The 17,491-nt window shown below is 44.0% G+C and overlaps 1 protein-coding gene across 1 annotated transcript; it reads right to left on the reverse strand.

The window, feature by feature from the left end:
* Window positions 1-7,100: 7,100 nt before the first annotated feature.
* LOC118622763 (E3 ubiquitin-protein ligase RNF187-like) lies at window positions 7,101-9,386 on the reverse strand. The gene is made up of 4 exons (XM_036250240.1): window positions 9,343-9,386; window positions 8,281-8,373; window positions 7,870-8,091; window positions 7,101-7,343 (listed from the first exon to the last, which is right to left on the reverse strand). The coding sequence occupies exons 2-4, from the start codon at window positions 8,347-8,349 to the stop codon at window positions 7,341-7,343; spliced, it is 294 nt and encodes a 97-aa protein (XP_036106133.1). The 5' UTR covers window positions 8,350-8,373; window positions 9,343-9,386; the 3' UTR covers window positions 7,101-7,340.
* Window positions 9,387-17,491: the final 8,105 nt, after the last annotated feature.

The raw sequence follows: 17,491 nt of genomic DNA on the forward strand, positions 1-17,491 counted from the left end.
TCACAATAGGCAAACCCATAAAGGAAAGCAGCTTAGTGGTTGCCTGAACTTGTAGAGGAACAATGGGGTGTTACTGCTATTGGGTTCAGAGTCTCCTTTGGGGCAATGAAAATGTTTTGGAACGAGATAGAGGTGGTGGTTGTACAACACTGTGAATGTGCTAAATTCCACTGAGTTGTTCACTTAAAATGGTTAACTTTATGTTTTGTGAATTACACCTAAATTAAAACACACACACTACTGCAACCCCAAACTCCAGAGAGCAGCTGGGGACATTTGCAGTAGGGGTGGTAAGGGATACTTTCTAGCTCCATTTTACACATGCTGTGATTAGTTGGCCATTTCCCATGGCCTCCACATTGCATTTTCTGCTTTTCACACCAGCAGGCCCAAGTTTGCCTGCTCTGAGCCTTTCTAATCCTGCGTCCTCCTGGGAGCCAATGTGCAGCCTTGCCTAAGTGTAGGGATTTAAGATGCCCCACTTGGTCCAACTGCCTCAGCCTGTCATCAAAGCACTTCTATGGCTTGAGCACATCAGAAGCTGTGGTCCTCTAGGATTCTGTGCACATGTATAGCAGAGGCCTCTGACATCACGAATCAGCCCAGGCTTTGCCACTTCGATGAGTCACATGACATCTCTGACCTAATATGTACGGAGGTGTCACTTCATAGTGTCCCTGAAAAGCATAAATAGTTGCAAGAGCAAAAAAAATAGTTGCAAGAACATTATACAGAGACCTAAAAAGCATGTGGTCGGCATGAGGGACAAATACAGAATGCAAAACCAGGCCCAGTGGTAACTGGGTGAAATAGCCATGCAGAAAAAAATTAAGCAACCACTAAAAGAAAAAGATTAGCTAAAACCTACCCATATAGGGCAGTCTGGCAGCCTGCAATTGAGACACACACAGGTCAGCACAACCCTTTTAGTTAAGCTTCAGGTCCAAGTACCACCTGCTGGTGCAGGAGGAGTAAGGCTCTGGAACTTTTCTTTTTTTAAGTCCACCTTTTCACAGGCTGGCAAGCTGCCGCATGTTCCTAGGCTTCTTAGCTAACCTCTAGCATTGGCTAAAAGGTGCCTACAAACTCTCAGCCTCTGTCCAAGTTCAGGATCTCCCAACATGGGTTGCAAGTGAGAGGAAGATTATGGAAGAGTTCACACCTTGGGTGACTGAGGACTGGAGGTCAGCAGTGCAGAGGAAACCAACCTGTACAGCAGTTTCTGCATCCTGCTAAAAACAGTTACGTCCCTTCTATACAAAAGACCATCCAAGAAGCTCACACATTTCCCGGCCTAACATTTCCCTGCTGTCATTTTGCCTCCCTCACCCCAATGAGGCCTGCTGACTCCACAGGGGTCTCACCTCTGGAGTCATTGGCACCAGACTTTCTTCAGGCCACAGCCAGTTCTACCTCCTTAGATTTCTCAGCTACATGGTTTACCACACAGTGTGAAGAAAGAAGGTGCCTGAGTGTAGGAGAAAGAAAGTTTTCCTTAATACTCCTAGGGTCCCTGGCAGGATCTAAAAGTTAAATTGATAAATTAACAGGAGAAAAGCCTACAAAGTTATGTAAGTTTTATAGGACTTTGGGGTCTTCATAAGGAGATGCAGGCCAAGAGACCAGAGGAGAAAACATTTAGTTAGGCCTGAGTGTATGAATAGTGGGCACAGGTGGGGAACTGTGCCAGGTCAAGGAGCATGAGGTATAGTAGTGAACAGGGAAACCTTAGCAAGGCCTGTTAGGATTCTTCTTGGCCTTCCTTTTGCATTCACAGATAAGGGTACTCCTTTCCACTGGATATAGGGAGGGCACTCTCACTTGAAAATTTAGGGCCTGTTTCAATGGAAAAGGACAAGGTAGAGGCAGGTCAATGACCTTTTTACACCTGGTGTTTCCTCAACCCCTTCAGCTTAAGGTATTCAATATGCCCAGCTGCTGGATTTGGGGTAGTGTGTTCTGAACCCCATCAGGAGCTAACAGAGCGCTTTATATTCTAGATGGAGGCATTCAAAGAAGCAGTGGTGGGAAAGGCCTACATGAACCAATAGGTGGTAGACCCCAGCAGAATCCAGCAATGAGCCAAGCCTAGGAACAACTGCTGCCTGTAGTTTGTTACCAGAGGGACCCAGGCCATGGAGGGCACCCCTTGGGTAAGAGTGTAAGCACCCTAGGGAAACCCATTTTATACCTCTGCTGTAACATGTCTATCCATGTCCCCTACCCACCACACAGCATTATTGTAAAGGGTTATGGTGCACAGCTGGCCACCTTGGCCCCAGCCGAGTGTTTTCTGTACTCCAACAGTGATGTGTGTTGTTTCTATTTAATAGCTAGGTCCGCCCTGGCCGGTTTGGCTCAGCGGTTAGAACGTTGGCCTGCTAACGAGACCCGGGTTCGGTTCTCGCTAAGGGTGCGTACCTTGGTTGCAGTTTGTCCCCGGCCCTGGTTGGTCGTGCGAGTGGCAGCCACTTGATGTGTCCCTTTCAAGTCGATGTTTCTCTCTGTGTTCCTCTCTCTCCCTCCCACTCTATCGGACCAAAAGATTGAAAAATGTCCTTGGGTGAGGATTAAAAAAAAAGCCAGGTCCATTGCCAGCTAATGTGCCAACCTTGTCTCACTACTGACCTCAGCTGCACAAGATAAGGAAGGTCAGGGAAAAAGGGAGAGAAGAAGAGGAGAAACATCAGCAGCTTGTTACCTATGTGGATGATTCTGAAAAGAATCTTTGGTCTCACAGAAAAAGGGCCTGGATGTTAGGCAGGACACCAATCTGCATAATGGTCATGTGTCCCAGGGCTTGTTGAGTTACAGATAGCCAGACATAGGTGACATATGCCCTGCTAGCCTGCTTACTGTGTCCCCACTGGGACCCTTGGTAGGAGGGTAGGCCTTTATATCCCAGGAGTGTGCCTCTGTGTGCTGCACTATGGAATGAAGGTGCCCTGCATCATGTGAGGATTGGCTGCTCTACAGCAACGAGCCCTGTGGCTTCTCCTATCAGATATGACTTATAAAGTCATTTCCTTTGTATAGGGCTGGGTTGCCGAATCACACTGCATAGCACTATCAGAGCTGGGGCATGGGGGTCTGTAGAAATGACCACATCCCTGGAGACCAAGGAGCCACACAATTACCTTTGCCCGCCGGAAGGCCAAGGGCCTTTCTGTTCAGCCACACTCCTCAGGTTCCCGTTCACATCCAGGTTTCCTCCAATGCTGGTGGCCCAGTGTGTGCAAGCAATGATGGCGCTCCCACAGGGCTATGGCTGGGAAGGGGCCTCCAGAGACCTCAACAAGGAGCTCAAGACAGGCGTTAGCTTACTATTGGGTACTTTCTCTACCTCTCCACAGGCCCACTGGGTCTCAGTAAACAAGAGTGGTGTTCTGGAGCCTGGCAGTGAGAATAGTCTTTAGAGTCCTTGCACAAAGGCAACCAGGAGAGGTGCCAGGTGCAGGAGAGACACAATTTTGTAGTCACAGAATGAATTTTAGTGACTGATCCAAGGTGTGGGACTGAAATTTTTCATAAGATGGTCTTGTCTGGCAAACAGGAGACCCAAAGAGTCTTTTTATCTATGACCAATATGTTCCATTTTCTGTTGGTTTTATTTAAATCTGCCCACTCCTATTTGTGCAAAATTGCATTTAAAAAAACAAAACAAAACAAAAAACCTAGAGGTTGATACTGTGTCCTGTTAAAGTTTAAGTCTGTTTTATTGACAACAGTGTTTTAACTAACTCATCTTCATTACTAAGTGGTTTTATTAATACTTGCAAAGCTTGTCAAGTAGAAGGGGCTCACTACCACACCCCTCTTCAGGAATGGAGATTTAATAAACCTCAGGGCCCAAAAAAATTATCTTATCAAGACAAAGAAACATGTGGTCTGTGTATCACTTAAATCATGTCTCTAAACTGACTTAGATTCCCATTAGGAAATGACACACCTCAGCCTTGAGCCACTGGACTCGAGGAGTGTGGGGCTCTAGGCCCCTCAAAACCACTTCACTGCTCCCCTCCACACCCAATGAACCTTTACGAACCTTCCTGTCCCAGTCATGTCCTCAGTTCCCTAGTTTGTCTGAAGCCTCAGACCCCTTCCTAGGCCCAAGCCTCCAGCTGAGCTCACTCGGGGACTGCCTAGGGCATAGGGCCTTCAGGACTCTGTTGCTGGGGCTCCCATAGGGCCAGAGGAGAAGGAAAAAACACTGGGGTGGGATGGCCTGGGGGTAGGGGCTGGCTCAGCTTTTTTAGGAGTCTCAAAGTGGGAGTCTAGAGAAAGTTCACCCTCAATTCAACCTCCTCCCCTATCCCATTGACAACTATCCATTTGTCAATGTTGTGTTCTTGCAACCATGGATTTTTCTGTGAGTATGCATTTTAAATATGCATCAAGTGCTGTTTTAACTTTCTTTTGTCTCAGCACTGTGCCCTCAGCCCTACCCAGTGGCAGAGTCCAGCTCCTGTGTCTGTTGGGCCTTCTCCATGGCTTCCATCCCCCACTTGACCTCCCACTTTCCCCAGTGAGGTACACTTGCTTCCCCATCTTCTGCAACCTCATACAGGTACACCCACATGTGCATTCCCTGTAGGCCTGGAGAGGACTATGATGGGAACATCAGAGAGAAGGGTCCCTGGTTCCAGGGTCATTATGCCCTAAATCAGATAACATCTGGCAGCTATGCTACAGAACTCAGCAGCAGAGCAGAACCAGGAGCAGGTATGTGACTTCTCCAGCTGAACATGTTTGATCCTCTCTCCCTGGGCTTCTAGCTCCTGTTCTCACCTGCTTGTCCATGCTATTCTTTCAGCTGCTCTGGGCTCTTCCTGATTTGTAGGAGTTCCCTGCACAGTCTTGCTGTGAACCACTGCAAATATCTACTGCTGCATCTGTCTGCTACTCTGGCCCGGGAACCCTTGAAAAGGCATTTTTTATAAGCCCGACCACCTCCCCTGTGGAAACAATTCCAAGCACCAGCCTGTCCACTGGTGGCAGTAAAGCAATGGCAGCCACTCCTGAAAAACCACTGTGGGTAGTTCTTGTGTTCTGTGACCCCACTTACCAAGGGCAGAGCTGCAGGGGACACTCTACCACCAATGACCAGAGGATGGGCATCAGCCCACGGGTCTGCAGAGGAGCCTGCCCCACCTCCCCCGCAAAAAGCACCCATGCCTCTAGGTCAGGTCGGTAGCCCATTAACCTGTTCCTTCTCCTCATAATAAACCATCATCATGAGCAAATGGTGTTCAGTGAGCTCTGGGAGTATTTATAGTGAATTCTCAAGTCCCAAGGGGTTTATGGGAAACCCTAGAATTTGCACACAGTGTGGGAAGCAAGGCTAATCTTGGGAACTGATTCCCCCTAACTTCCTGATGGTCCGACTCCCACACATATTTAGTTTGACCTTCAGGGTGTTCTCTCAAATGGTGGCACCAGTCTACACCTCACATGGAAGACTGACTTACATTTTGTGGTCACCAGGGTTTCTGCCTGGAGCAGCTCACCAGTGTTTCCACATGCAAGTCTCAGAAGGCATCAGTATCTCCTCATAATATGATTCATTAACACCTCATTGAGTGTGAAATGATCCTCAGCATTTATCTCTGCTCCCCTTGGACTAAGGATCTGAAATTGAATATGGGCCGTAGTTCCCAAATACAACGTTCCCACTGAGCTCTGATAAGGACAAGTAGAGTGACTGTATCTCAGTACTGAATATATGAACCCATAAATAGGCTGTCACAGAGCTCGCAAGGAGGAGCTGTGAGGGGGCAGCCCAAGTCAGGGCTCCCTACTGGAGCAACTTCCTCCTGGGTCTCCCAGAGTCTGGAAGAGGCCAGAGGGCTCTCCCATTACTGACCCCTGATATTAGGAGTCAGGATTATTTATTAAGGTTATTTGGCCAAAGTCATTCAGTTCGATAACTCTGTCTCTTTTCTGATATACAACTTCTCTGCCAGTCATTCTTATATAGACAGCAAAGATGTCCACCATTGTCCGAAAGAAAGTGAACCTGTACTGGTAGACCTTGTATCTCTCCCCAGACCCCAGTACCACTTGGCACCACATTTCTGGGCTGCACCTGTCTCCAACTGAGAGGGGAAGAATAGGCAGGCCTCCCAGAGGGCATCTGAGGCTCAGTCCACAGGAGTCTGGGCCAGCTCCTCAATGTCACTTGGCCAGAGGCTGGAGGTGGGGGCCTAGCAAAGAGAAGTGCCACCTAAAAAGGTCCCACCCAATCATGGGGCACTGGAGGAGACAGAGGGAGGAGGGATGTGAGCAAACCTTGATCCAGGCTCCAGCAGTGCCAACTGCAAACTGACAAACTCGAGCCGGTGGCACCCAGGTCTAAGAAGCTTTGTCCAGAAATGGCCCGTTGATTACAAAGCCGCTAGAGTTCAGGGCAACTCACAGCCCAAGCAATTCTAAATATGTCAGTGCCAATGCACTAGGACCCCTTGTCCTGTCACTGTGTGGCATTTTTGTCCCTTGAACTCACCTATATAATGACACTGCCATTAAGTCACAGGTTTTGCTAAATTTATCTATGGGAAGAACTATGTAGCAAGGGAAGCATGGGGAACAGTGAGACTGATAGCATGCCTCCCCTGCTCCTAAGAAACGATGATGGAGAAGTGAGCACAGCCAGCACACACACTGTGAGATAAAGAACACAGAGCCATAAGGTGAGGTGCATGGAGGAACTGACTTCCCAGACCCATGAGAATCTAAGGGCCATTACTCACACAGAAATTAAGTTGTGGGTGGTTTGTGGAGAACACAAGTTGTCAGGGCCTCGAGCAGGAGTGGCAGGTTGACTTACCAGCCCAACTTCCCCATCTGGGCACCCTGTGTCTCCCTTCAATGATCACCCCAAATTGAACCTTAACTCCTGTGCTCAATGCTCAGACAGGGGTCTTTGAGCCTGGGTAGAACAGGCCCATCATGGGCAGTTTTTAAAGGGGGCAGGTACCAGGTCTGGAAAACCAAGCCACCCAGCAGCTGTGATGACAACTGTCATGGAGACTCCAGGCAGATCTAAAGAGATTCAGTGGCAGCAATAACAACTTTATGAAGAGACAGAACAGGACACACTGTGGTTACTGATGCCTCCCCACCATTTCAGGTCTCCACAGTGAGGCTGGCTTTTATAGCCCAGAAACATGAACCCCCGAGGAAAATAAACACCAACACTGTCAAGGGGACAACCCAAAGTGGCATCTACGGTACGAAGCCCAGTCTACACCTAGATGAAGACCCTCCGGGGTCCTGAAGGAGACGAATGGAGGAGCTTCTGGGGGCTGGGTCAGGGTCGAGCCAGCTTCCTCTGCCTGGCATCACTGCAGAGAGAGACAGGGAGAGACAAAGAGGGAAGTAGAGGAAGGAGCTGCTATCCTGAAATCCAGGTGACCATGCTCTAGTAAGCCTCCCATAATCATCACCCAAAACCACCACCTACTAGGAACTGATAACAAGTATTCCCTGAGTGAAATGATACTTCTAGGCCCAAAGAAGGGAAGGATGGGGCTGCTGGCTCAGGATCAGGAGTACAAAGAACCAGCAAGGACTCAGACAATAGCATATGAGGACATGCAGGATGAGGATCAGATGGCCATCACCCTCCTAGGGGTCCCTGTGCTCCTGGACCAATAGCCAGCTCCTGCCTGCAGAGTGCTAGAGTATGACAGGGGCCTGGTACTTCAATATCAGGGTGCAGCCCTCCCTCACAAAACATCACCAGTAACATGGAAGCTGGGGAGTCTGCTGGACTACTCATTCCTGAAATTCAGCCCCAAACAAAGGCCAAGCTTGGCCTTAAACCCTCCCTTAGTAGCTTAAGGCCTTCAAGATAAGACCAGGGCCCACCTGAAGCAGCATGCTGAGGCCCAGGTTGCGGTGCCTCCACTCCAGCTCCAACAGGGATTGCAGGAAGGACCTGAACCTCTCTGCAGGGTCAGCATCCTCATCCTCGGGGGACCCTTCCTCTTTTTCCACCTCCTGCAGGAAGCGCTCCTCCTCCTCCACAAAGAAAGCCCGAAGCTTCTTGTAATCGGTCAGGGCCTTCTTCCTGCGGTCCATCACATGTCCCTGTAGGGCGGCGGCAGATAAGGGCACCTGTGTCCTCAGGCTGCACCCAGGACCCCAGCCCCATGCAGAACCACCTCAAGGAGGAGGTTTGCTACAGAGGCTTCAGCTCCATCCCAAGGCCCTGCCAGACAATCAGAGTACATACCCATGTCCCCTCATTCCCGAGGACCCAGGTCCACTCCCACTTGCCTTCCACACAGCCGCAGCAGACTCGGCTTGGCCATGCAGGTCCCGAGCATCATTCAGATCTTTCCTCATGATCTCCACAGACCCCTTATTCTCCTGGGAAGAGATGCTGGTTATCAGGTGGGGTGCCACACCTGAAGGTCTAGGACACCCCTCCCTTAGCCCAATCCAGGGGACATCTCATCTCCCAAGTTCACTAAAGGTCTGACTATACAGAAAGCCCCATTGTGTGGTCCTGGCCTGCCAGACTCATACAAAATGGCTGCGGGTACCAAAGGGGTCTTAGTGACCTTCCTAAGCTTGCTTCTGGAAGAAGCCTCATAGCAAATCCTGTGCTAAGAATCTAACCAGATAACTGGACAGGAGAGTGTCCCCTTGGCTCCCCAGTGTTACTGTCACTAGCAAAGGAATAGATATTTGGCAAAAGTAGTCACCACATCCTTTTCATGAGGAATGGCCCTGGCAGGGTCACTCTGGGAATTCTACAATAACCTATACTAACTAGCCCCTTTGGGGTGAGCACGGCCACACCCAGGGCCTACTAAGCAGTAGCACTGGCAGTCCACGAACCAGTAGGTGGGAGGAGAACCCAGCTACAGTCCAGCTAGCTGTCTATTCTCTCGTAAATGACGCTGAGCGCCCACAACCCACAAGGGTGGGTCCTTGGGTTGCCAGTTAGCAGGTTTCCACCCAGGGTCAGGTACCAACCACATGCAATACAGATAAAGTACCAGAAGAGAATATATAGAGAGGCTCAGGGAGGGCTAAGAGGGGTGAGAAGCTGAGAGAGAGTTATGGGGGGACACTGAAATACAGAGGAGCCTTTGAAATACATAGGAGCCTTATCTGCTAGACAGCCTCAGAAGAGGGCTCACCCATGGCGGGAAAGACTGCCGCAGGGTTACGTCATGCATGGAGGGGAAGCAGTAAGGCACAGGGAACTAAGCATAGGCGCAGAACTGGCAGCAGGACAAACTCTGAGGGCGGGGGAGCGGAAGGACAGTCCAAAGGGGAAAGGATGGGCATGAGAGGTTTGGGAGGCCCACAGACACCGCCCTTGCGCACCTTGCCACGCAGCACCTTCCTCCAGCCGGGCTCCCACTCGGGTGGCTCAGTAACAATCATGCGGAACAAACTGCTGCAGAAGAAACCACCCTTATTCCAAGTGTCGCCTTTCAAACTGGGCTTCAAAACGATCCAATCTTTGAAACCATTACCAACACAGAACACAAGAAGAGATCACTTTTGATTCTACACCTCAGTGTGTGCTGTCCTAGTTGTTCTTTCCAGGAGATGACTGGATCTCTCCACACACCACGAGGAGAGTGTATATTAAAGTGTTTCATATCACTCCAGCCTCGATCTGTGCATTTCCTAAAGCAAAATGGAAATATTCAATCATTCCCACAGTTTTTTACTGGAATATGTATCTTCACACTTTCCTTGCAAAGGTACTCAGTTACCCAAGGTCAAATATGCCACCGAATGAATGTTGCCTCTGGTTCTCACAGAGTATTATTCAAAATTCAGTAGATCTAAGACTGGACCAGCAAGTCTTGTGTCGCACTGCATGGAACAAGAGAGAGAAACTTATACTCCTACGTTTTAGTGATTTCACCTTAACAAATGGACATTTCATAGATACTTAACCAAAACAGCTTATGTTTTGAGAAGCCTCACGCTCTTGGCATCATGGAAGAGAGTTTGGCGCAGCTGAAGTGAAGAGTTCTAACACAGTTTATTTGGAATCAGTTTGGTTCATATACACTCTCCTAGAAACTAATTCCAGTGAAAAGTTTGACTAAGGGCATAAGCGAACGTTAGCTTGCCTCAACACCTAGAATCAATACTTTCCTCAACTGTATTGACACATAAATTGAAGAACAGAACACCAGTGGTGGTTCAATGAGCTGTGAACTGATATAGCCCTAGTATCTTCTTCACTTCGTGGACACCTTATTTGAAGAAGTGAGTCTATTGGAACATTGTTTTTAGGACAGAGAACCACTGAACTGTCAAATTGCCACTACGACCATATGAAGGTGTGCACGCTGCTCTTGAACGGAATGTAATTCTATTGTAACGTAGAGAAAGAACACCAGTGATGAACACCTTTGATTATCCAGTGTGTTTTCATAGGTTCTTCTGGAAATACTCTTGAACATGTGAATCCATGACCATTATTCAAGAGCCTTACACTCTTTGTTTGGAATTGATCAGTTTCCTTGTTATAATGCCTTGAATCCGTGGATTGATTACTCCGTCAGTTATCAAGAAACAGGCTGAATTTGTCACAGGGTATTTGAAAGATAAGTTGAGGAGATAACATTCATTCATTCCATCATTTCACACTGAGCAAAAGGTTTCCTTTGAATCCTCAGGACCAAACAGGTATCTACAACTTATGTGAATGTGGAAATCGGTTCAAACAGTGCAATGTATGATGGATCCATGGCATTGCACTGATTCATTAGGCAAGACCATTAGAGAATGTATGTACAACTAAATGGAGGTTAGATATCCAGGTACTGAACATTGCTGTAACCAAAAGGTTTCATTTCCGCAGCCCAGCCTTTATTTCATATCAAGATGATTTATAGACTCTTCCAGGCCAACAACTCATATCCAAGGAAGAAAAGTAGGATGTTGTAAAGTTCCCTCATCATCGTGTACAAACGGACTCTTCCTCTCGTATATGAAGGAAGGCAGAATGCTGCATTTCCCTACAACACTGTATGACTTCCAATGTAAACTATGCCACGCATAGCGGGCATAATTAGTGTGTAACTAATGGAAATTGATACCCAGGTCAGCTGTACAAGTGCATTTTCTCTAGAACACTCCCCTTGTTCGAATTCACAGAGAATTGCAATGTGAAAAACACATGGTATTGTCAGTGTCTTCAAATTCTTGCCTTTACTTCTTGGATGTACACATCAGACGTTTAAACTACATCACTGTAGATGTGTTCATGTTCCTTGTTTCAGGAATGGCATATGTGTAACACGAATCGTTATCAATCTTTCCATTGATTCATTCCACACCATATGCTGGTTCACTGTTCTCAGTAAGAATTATGCGGAACAAACTGCTGCAGAAGAAACCACTCTTATTCCAAGTGTCACCTTTAAAACTGGGCTTCAAAATGATCCAATCTTTGAAACCATTACCAACACAGAACATAAAAAGAGATAACTTTTGATTCTACACATAAGTGTGTCCAGTCCTAGTTGTTCTTTCCAGGGGATTACTGGATCTCTCCACACACCACGAGGAGAGTGTATATTAAAGTGTTTCATATCACTCTAGCCTCGATCTGTGCATTTCCTAAACCAAAATGGAAATATTCAATCATTCCCACAGTTTTTTACTGGAATATGTATCTTCACACTTTCCTTGCAAAGGTACCCAATTTCCCAAGGTAAAATATGCCACTGAATGAATGTTGCCCCTGGTTCTCACAGAGTTTTGTTCACAATTCAGTAGATCTAAGACTGAACCAGCAAGTCTTGTGTCGCAGTGCATGGAACAAGAGAAAGAAACTTATAGTCCTACGTTTTAGTAATTATACCTTAACAAATGGACATTTCTTAGATACTTAACCTAACAGCTTATGCTTTGAGAAGCCTCACGCTCTTGGCTTCATGGAAGTGAGTTTGGCACAGCTGAAATGTAGAGTTCTGACACAGTTTATTTGGAGTCTGTTTGGTTTGTATTCACGCTCCTAGATAGTAATGCTAGTGAAAAGGATGTCTTTGGGCATAGGCGAACGTTAGCTTGCTTCAACACGCTTTTCAGTTTGTCCTAAAATTTTGTATTTGGTGGTTCAGTTTCATTTTCACATGTTGAAATGCAGCTATTAGCTAAAAGCCTCTTAGTTTATTGTTAGCTAGTTGTTTTTACTGTATTCTTCTTAGGACAGTGAATAATTTCAACCCAACCTCCCGCTGCCTCTGGAATAGTGTCATACATTCTCCCATTGTTATTCCTCTAACGTTATATTGAAGAAAATTCAGCCTTCACCTCACTAATACCACCAGGGCAATTCACACAAGTTAATTCAGGTATTTAATTTTTGGTGGTGCATATCAGTCTTTCTAACAACTTCACGTTGGACTTGCTCAGTTTTATTGTTTCATGAGTGACACACCTGTAGAAACCAGTGGTGATCACTTTTTTCATAAATTTATACTTGGTTTAAGGTAGGTTCCCTCTATTTGGCCAGGATTTATATGAAACTGCCATTGATTAAATCACTCTTGTTCTATGAATTACCTTGGTAAATGGGCATTCAGTACCATCTACATTGAGAAAAAAATACCCACAAGTAGCGCACATTGGGTTATCCTCTGATTTTCGACAAAGAGTGCAATGTTCTGTTAATTCTTATCATGAGGAAAATGCCTTTGTCCAGACTGCTGGTTGAGTGTACACAGAATTGATTCGTATTATTTGTTCCCAGATCTGAACATTACCTTACCCAGAATTGAAATATTCAATCATTCCAGTATTTTTTTTTTTTTTTTTACCATGAGATTGTTTCTTCACACTCTTATAGAAAAAATGTATTTACCAAGGAAAAACATACTCTGCAATGTATGTTCTCACTGGCTATGCCACAAATTGTTTATTGTAATATACCTAAGAAAGCAGTAGCATGTTAAGTACCACTGTGTATGCCTCCCACAATGAAACTTAGACCCCCAATTTTCAGCATGATTGCACCTAAAGAGAATGTGTACTTAGCACATACTTAATGGAAGTAGCATTTGCTTTTCAGACGCCTCTCGCTGTAGTGCTTCATTGACGTGCGCTTTCCAAACCTGAATTGTTCTAAAACTCTTAGTTTATTTTAAATGTGTTTTCTTTTGAAACATGCTTCTTAGTATAGACTTAATTGAAATATATGGTGAAGGAAAACAAAAGTGTTTGGCTACCACATTAACTTGAATCGATACTTTCTTAAACTGTGCACACTCTTCGTATTTCAGTGCAAGAGTGGTGGTTGAATCACCTGTGAACTGACTATAAGCAGTGAACTTTTTAATCAAATTTTAGAGTTAATTTAGTGATGGTCCTCCTTTAGCGTATTTTTTTTAAGTCAGAGAATAATTGAAGAGTAAAACTCTCACTGCCTTTTGAATACAGTTTCCAATCTTCTGCCACCCTGATTGCAATTATATAATTTTGAGTAGAACACCAGCAATTAACACACCGATGACACTAGCATATTCCTCACACTTCCTTCAGAGATTTATTATTTGATAATGCGAATCTGTAACTTATCCAAGGTGCTTTCACCTTCTCTTTTGAATTGTTCGGTTTTTTTGTTGCAGTATGTTCCATATGTGGGATGCCTGCAGTGATGACTTTTAATTATATTGGACTAGGCTGGATTTTAGCACATGGGTTTTGTACAGATTAAGTTAAAGTAGTAATTAAGCTGTTATTATTTCAGTTTTCTACCATGAGAAAAAGGCTTTTTCTTGATTTCACAGAAGAAAACAAAAATTCACACAAGTTTACATTGGAAATGGTACAAAGAGTGTAATGTATGATGAATTATTATCATTTGACTGAGGCATTCGGTAACACTGCCTAGAGAATACATAGAACAGATTACTATTTCGATTCCCATGACCAGAACATTGCTCTAACTGGTGCTGAAGTAATTCATTACACTAACATTTATTTATTACCGAGACCATTTTTACTTCCTGGCAGAGAATTAATTCGCCAATGGTATAACATAGTATGTAAAGACGGTTCCCTCATCATCTTGCACAAAATGGTGCTTAGTGTAATATAGAAAAAAAGGCAGACACCTGCAGTGCAACTACATCTGTGTATAACTCTCAAGAATAAAACATATCCCCCCAATACTTTGCATGATATGTCTGAAACCTAATTTATAATTGATACTCATGAAAACTTTGACAGTGCATTTTTATTAGAATTCTAGCTAGTACTCATTCAGTGAGGTGTGCAAGGTGAAAAACCTGAAAATTTGACACATTCTTGGATGATTTCTTATCACAGGAGGTTTCAAATATTTTTCAAAGCATAGCCTGTTTTTACCAAAGGAGCCTCTACATACTGTGTGTCATAAACCCTCATGCTCTCCCTTTAATGGACATACAATATAACCTCTCACAGAGAACAGTATTCTAAACACTTGGAGAAATGTGTATTCTTTGTGAAACACATAGCAAAGGGTGAACACAAGTATGAGAGTACAACATTGTTCGATTCAGCACATTTGTGAACCGTATGATGTTGCGAAGTCAGTGTTAAAATCCTGTACTTGGTGGTTCAGTCACCTATGCACAGGATGAAATGCAGGGATTTGGTAAAACACTCAGAGTTCATTGAAAACTCATTGTTTTTACCACACTCTTCTTAAGACAGAGAATAATGGCAATGCCAACCTCCCACTACTTCTGGAATAGTGTCCAACCTTCTGCCAGTGTTATTGCTCTAATATTTAAGAAAATCCAGCCTTCAACACACTGATTCCACCAGGGTATTTCCCACATGTTTTTTCATGTATTTAGTCTCTGGTGGTGCATATCCAGGTTTCTAACAACTTCAGTTTAGACTTGCTCAGTTTCTTTGTTTCAAGAGTGGCACACTTCAGACAACTGTGGTGATCACTCTTTTTGTAAATTCATACTAGGCCTCATGTTGGCTCACTGTTAAGTGCAAGGATTAATGAATAAAATTGGTATTGATTAAACTGTTCTTGTTCCAACTATTGTTCTTTGGAAATGGGCATTTACTATGATCCACAGTTTGAAACAAACACCCACACATAGCATACATTGGGATAACCTCTGATTTTCGACAAAGTGCAATGTTCTATAAATTCTTATCATGAGATAAATGCCTTTGTCCAGACTGATGGGTGAGTGTATGCGAAACAGATTTGCATTATTCTTTTCAAGAACTCAATATCCCCTTAAGTGTAATGGAAAATTCAAATGTTATTCCAACATTTGTTTACCATAAGATGCTTTCTTTACACTTTTACAGAAAAAATTTATTTACCATAGAAAAACATACTACATAACAAATGTTCTCCTTCATAATGGGCCGTATTGTAATATACCTAAGAAAGCAGCAGCATGTCAAATACTGTGGTGTATGCCTCCCGAGAATAAAACTTACACCCCAAATTTTAAGCATGATTGCACTTAAAGAGAATGTGTACTTAGCACATACTTCATGGAAACAGCGTCTGCATTTTAGACACCTCCCATTATAGCAATTCATTGAGGTGCGCTTTCCAAACCTGAAATGTTCTAGCACTCTTAGTTTATTTTGAAAGTGTTTTTGTTTGGGACATGCTTCTTAGCAGAGACTGTAGTGAAATATATGGTGAAGAGAAACACAAGTGTTAGGCTACCACATTACCTTGAATCAATACTTTCCTGAACTGTACACACTCTCTGTAGCTCAGTTCAAAAGTGGTGGTTGAGTCGTCTTCGAACTGGCTAAAACGCAGTGAACTTATTAATGAAATTAATTTGGAGATGGTCCCTTTATGGCATACTGTTTTTAAGTCAGAGAATAATTGAAAAGTAAAATTTTTACTGCCTGTGGAATAAAATTTCTAATCTTCTGCCAGCCTGATTGCCATTATATTAATTTGAAGATAACAAGATAACAACAGTGACCAACACATTGATGACACCAGTGTATTCCCCCCACGTCCTTCAGGGATTTAATTTTTGATGATGCGAATCAATGACCATTATCCAAGATGCTTATACATTCAATTTTGAATTGTTGAGTTTCACTGTTGCAATGCCTTGCATATGTGGGATGCCTGCAGTGATCACTCTTTCAATTATATTGGACTAGGCTTGATTTTGGCACACGGGTTTTATAAAGACTGGGTTTAAAAAACTGCATTAATTAAGCTGTTAATATTCCAGTTATTCACCCCGAGAAAAAGGCCTTCTCTTGATTTCACTTAAGAAAACAAATATGCACACCTTACGTTAACATGGGAATCAGTACAAAAAGTGAAATGTATGATGAATTGTTATCACGTGACCAATGCATTTGGTAACACTGTTAAGAGAAAGTACCCAGAACAGATTAGTATTACAATTTCCTTGACCAGAATATTGTGGTGTGAGAGAACCGAGACACCACCAGAGCCAAATTAAAGCCAAATAGAGAGTAAAGCCGGCCGGCGACTGATCCCAAGTTTTCAGAGATAGCCTTCACTTCCAGCTATTTTTATTTTATTTTATAGGAGGCTTGTTACAAACTTCTGCAACTGGCAGTTCTTGTTGGCTTTGGGAGAGAACAAGCAAGCAAGTACAGAAGCGGAGGCAGTTGGCAGTAACCGGTAGGGAATGGAGGTGGGAATGAGCTGAGGTGAAAAGGTGACTGGGTGAACTGGGTCATTACACATCTATTTTGCTATTCATTTTATTTTCTAAGTTAAAAAACTAACAAATTTGCTTAGAGGACAAATTTATTTAGAGGAATATCAGACCAGCTGGTACTTCCTCAGTTTGCCTCTGAAAACTTCATAGTTGGCCTTTTGTTTATTTAATCAGGACAAGGTGATAAGAGCAGGCCAGTACACAGAACATTACTCTAAATGGCAGTGAAGTATTTTATCATGCTAATATTTATTTATTACCAAGACAATTTTTACACACTTCCTGGAAGATAATTAATTAACCAAAGGAAAAACATAGTATGTAAAGATGGTTCTCTCATCATCTCAAAGTGGCACTTATTATAATATAGGAAAGAACCCAAACACCTGCAGCGCAACTACATCTCTGAGTAACTCTCAGGAATGGAACATCACCCCTCAATACTTGGCATGATTGGTCTGAAACCTAATTTATAATTGATACCTATGACAACTTTAACGCTGCATTTTCTTTAGAACTCTAGCCTTGTACTGATTCAGTGAAGTGCACAAGGTGAAAAACCTGAAGAATTGACACATTCTTAGATGATTTTGTATCACAGGGGGTTTCAGATAATTTTCTAAAAAGGGCCTTTTTACTAAATGAGCCTCTACTTACTGTATCATGAACTGTCATGCTTTCCCATTAATGCTCATACAGATGAAAAGGCCTTCTCTTGATTTCACTGAAGAAAAAAAATATTTACATATTATGTTAGCAAGGGGATCAGTACAAAGAGTGAAATGTATGATGAATCGTTATCATGTGACCAATGC

Source organism: Molossus molossus, unplaced genomic scaffold (genome assembly GCF_014108415.1).
Source record: "Molossus molossus isolate mMolMol1 unplaced genomic scaffold, mMolMol1.p scaffold_m16_p_9, whole genome shotgun sequence".
NCBI classification, from domain to species: domain Eukaryota; kingdom Metazoa; phylum Chordata; class Mammalia; order Chiroptera; family Molossidae; genus Molossus; species Molossus molossus.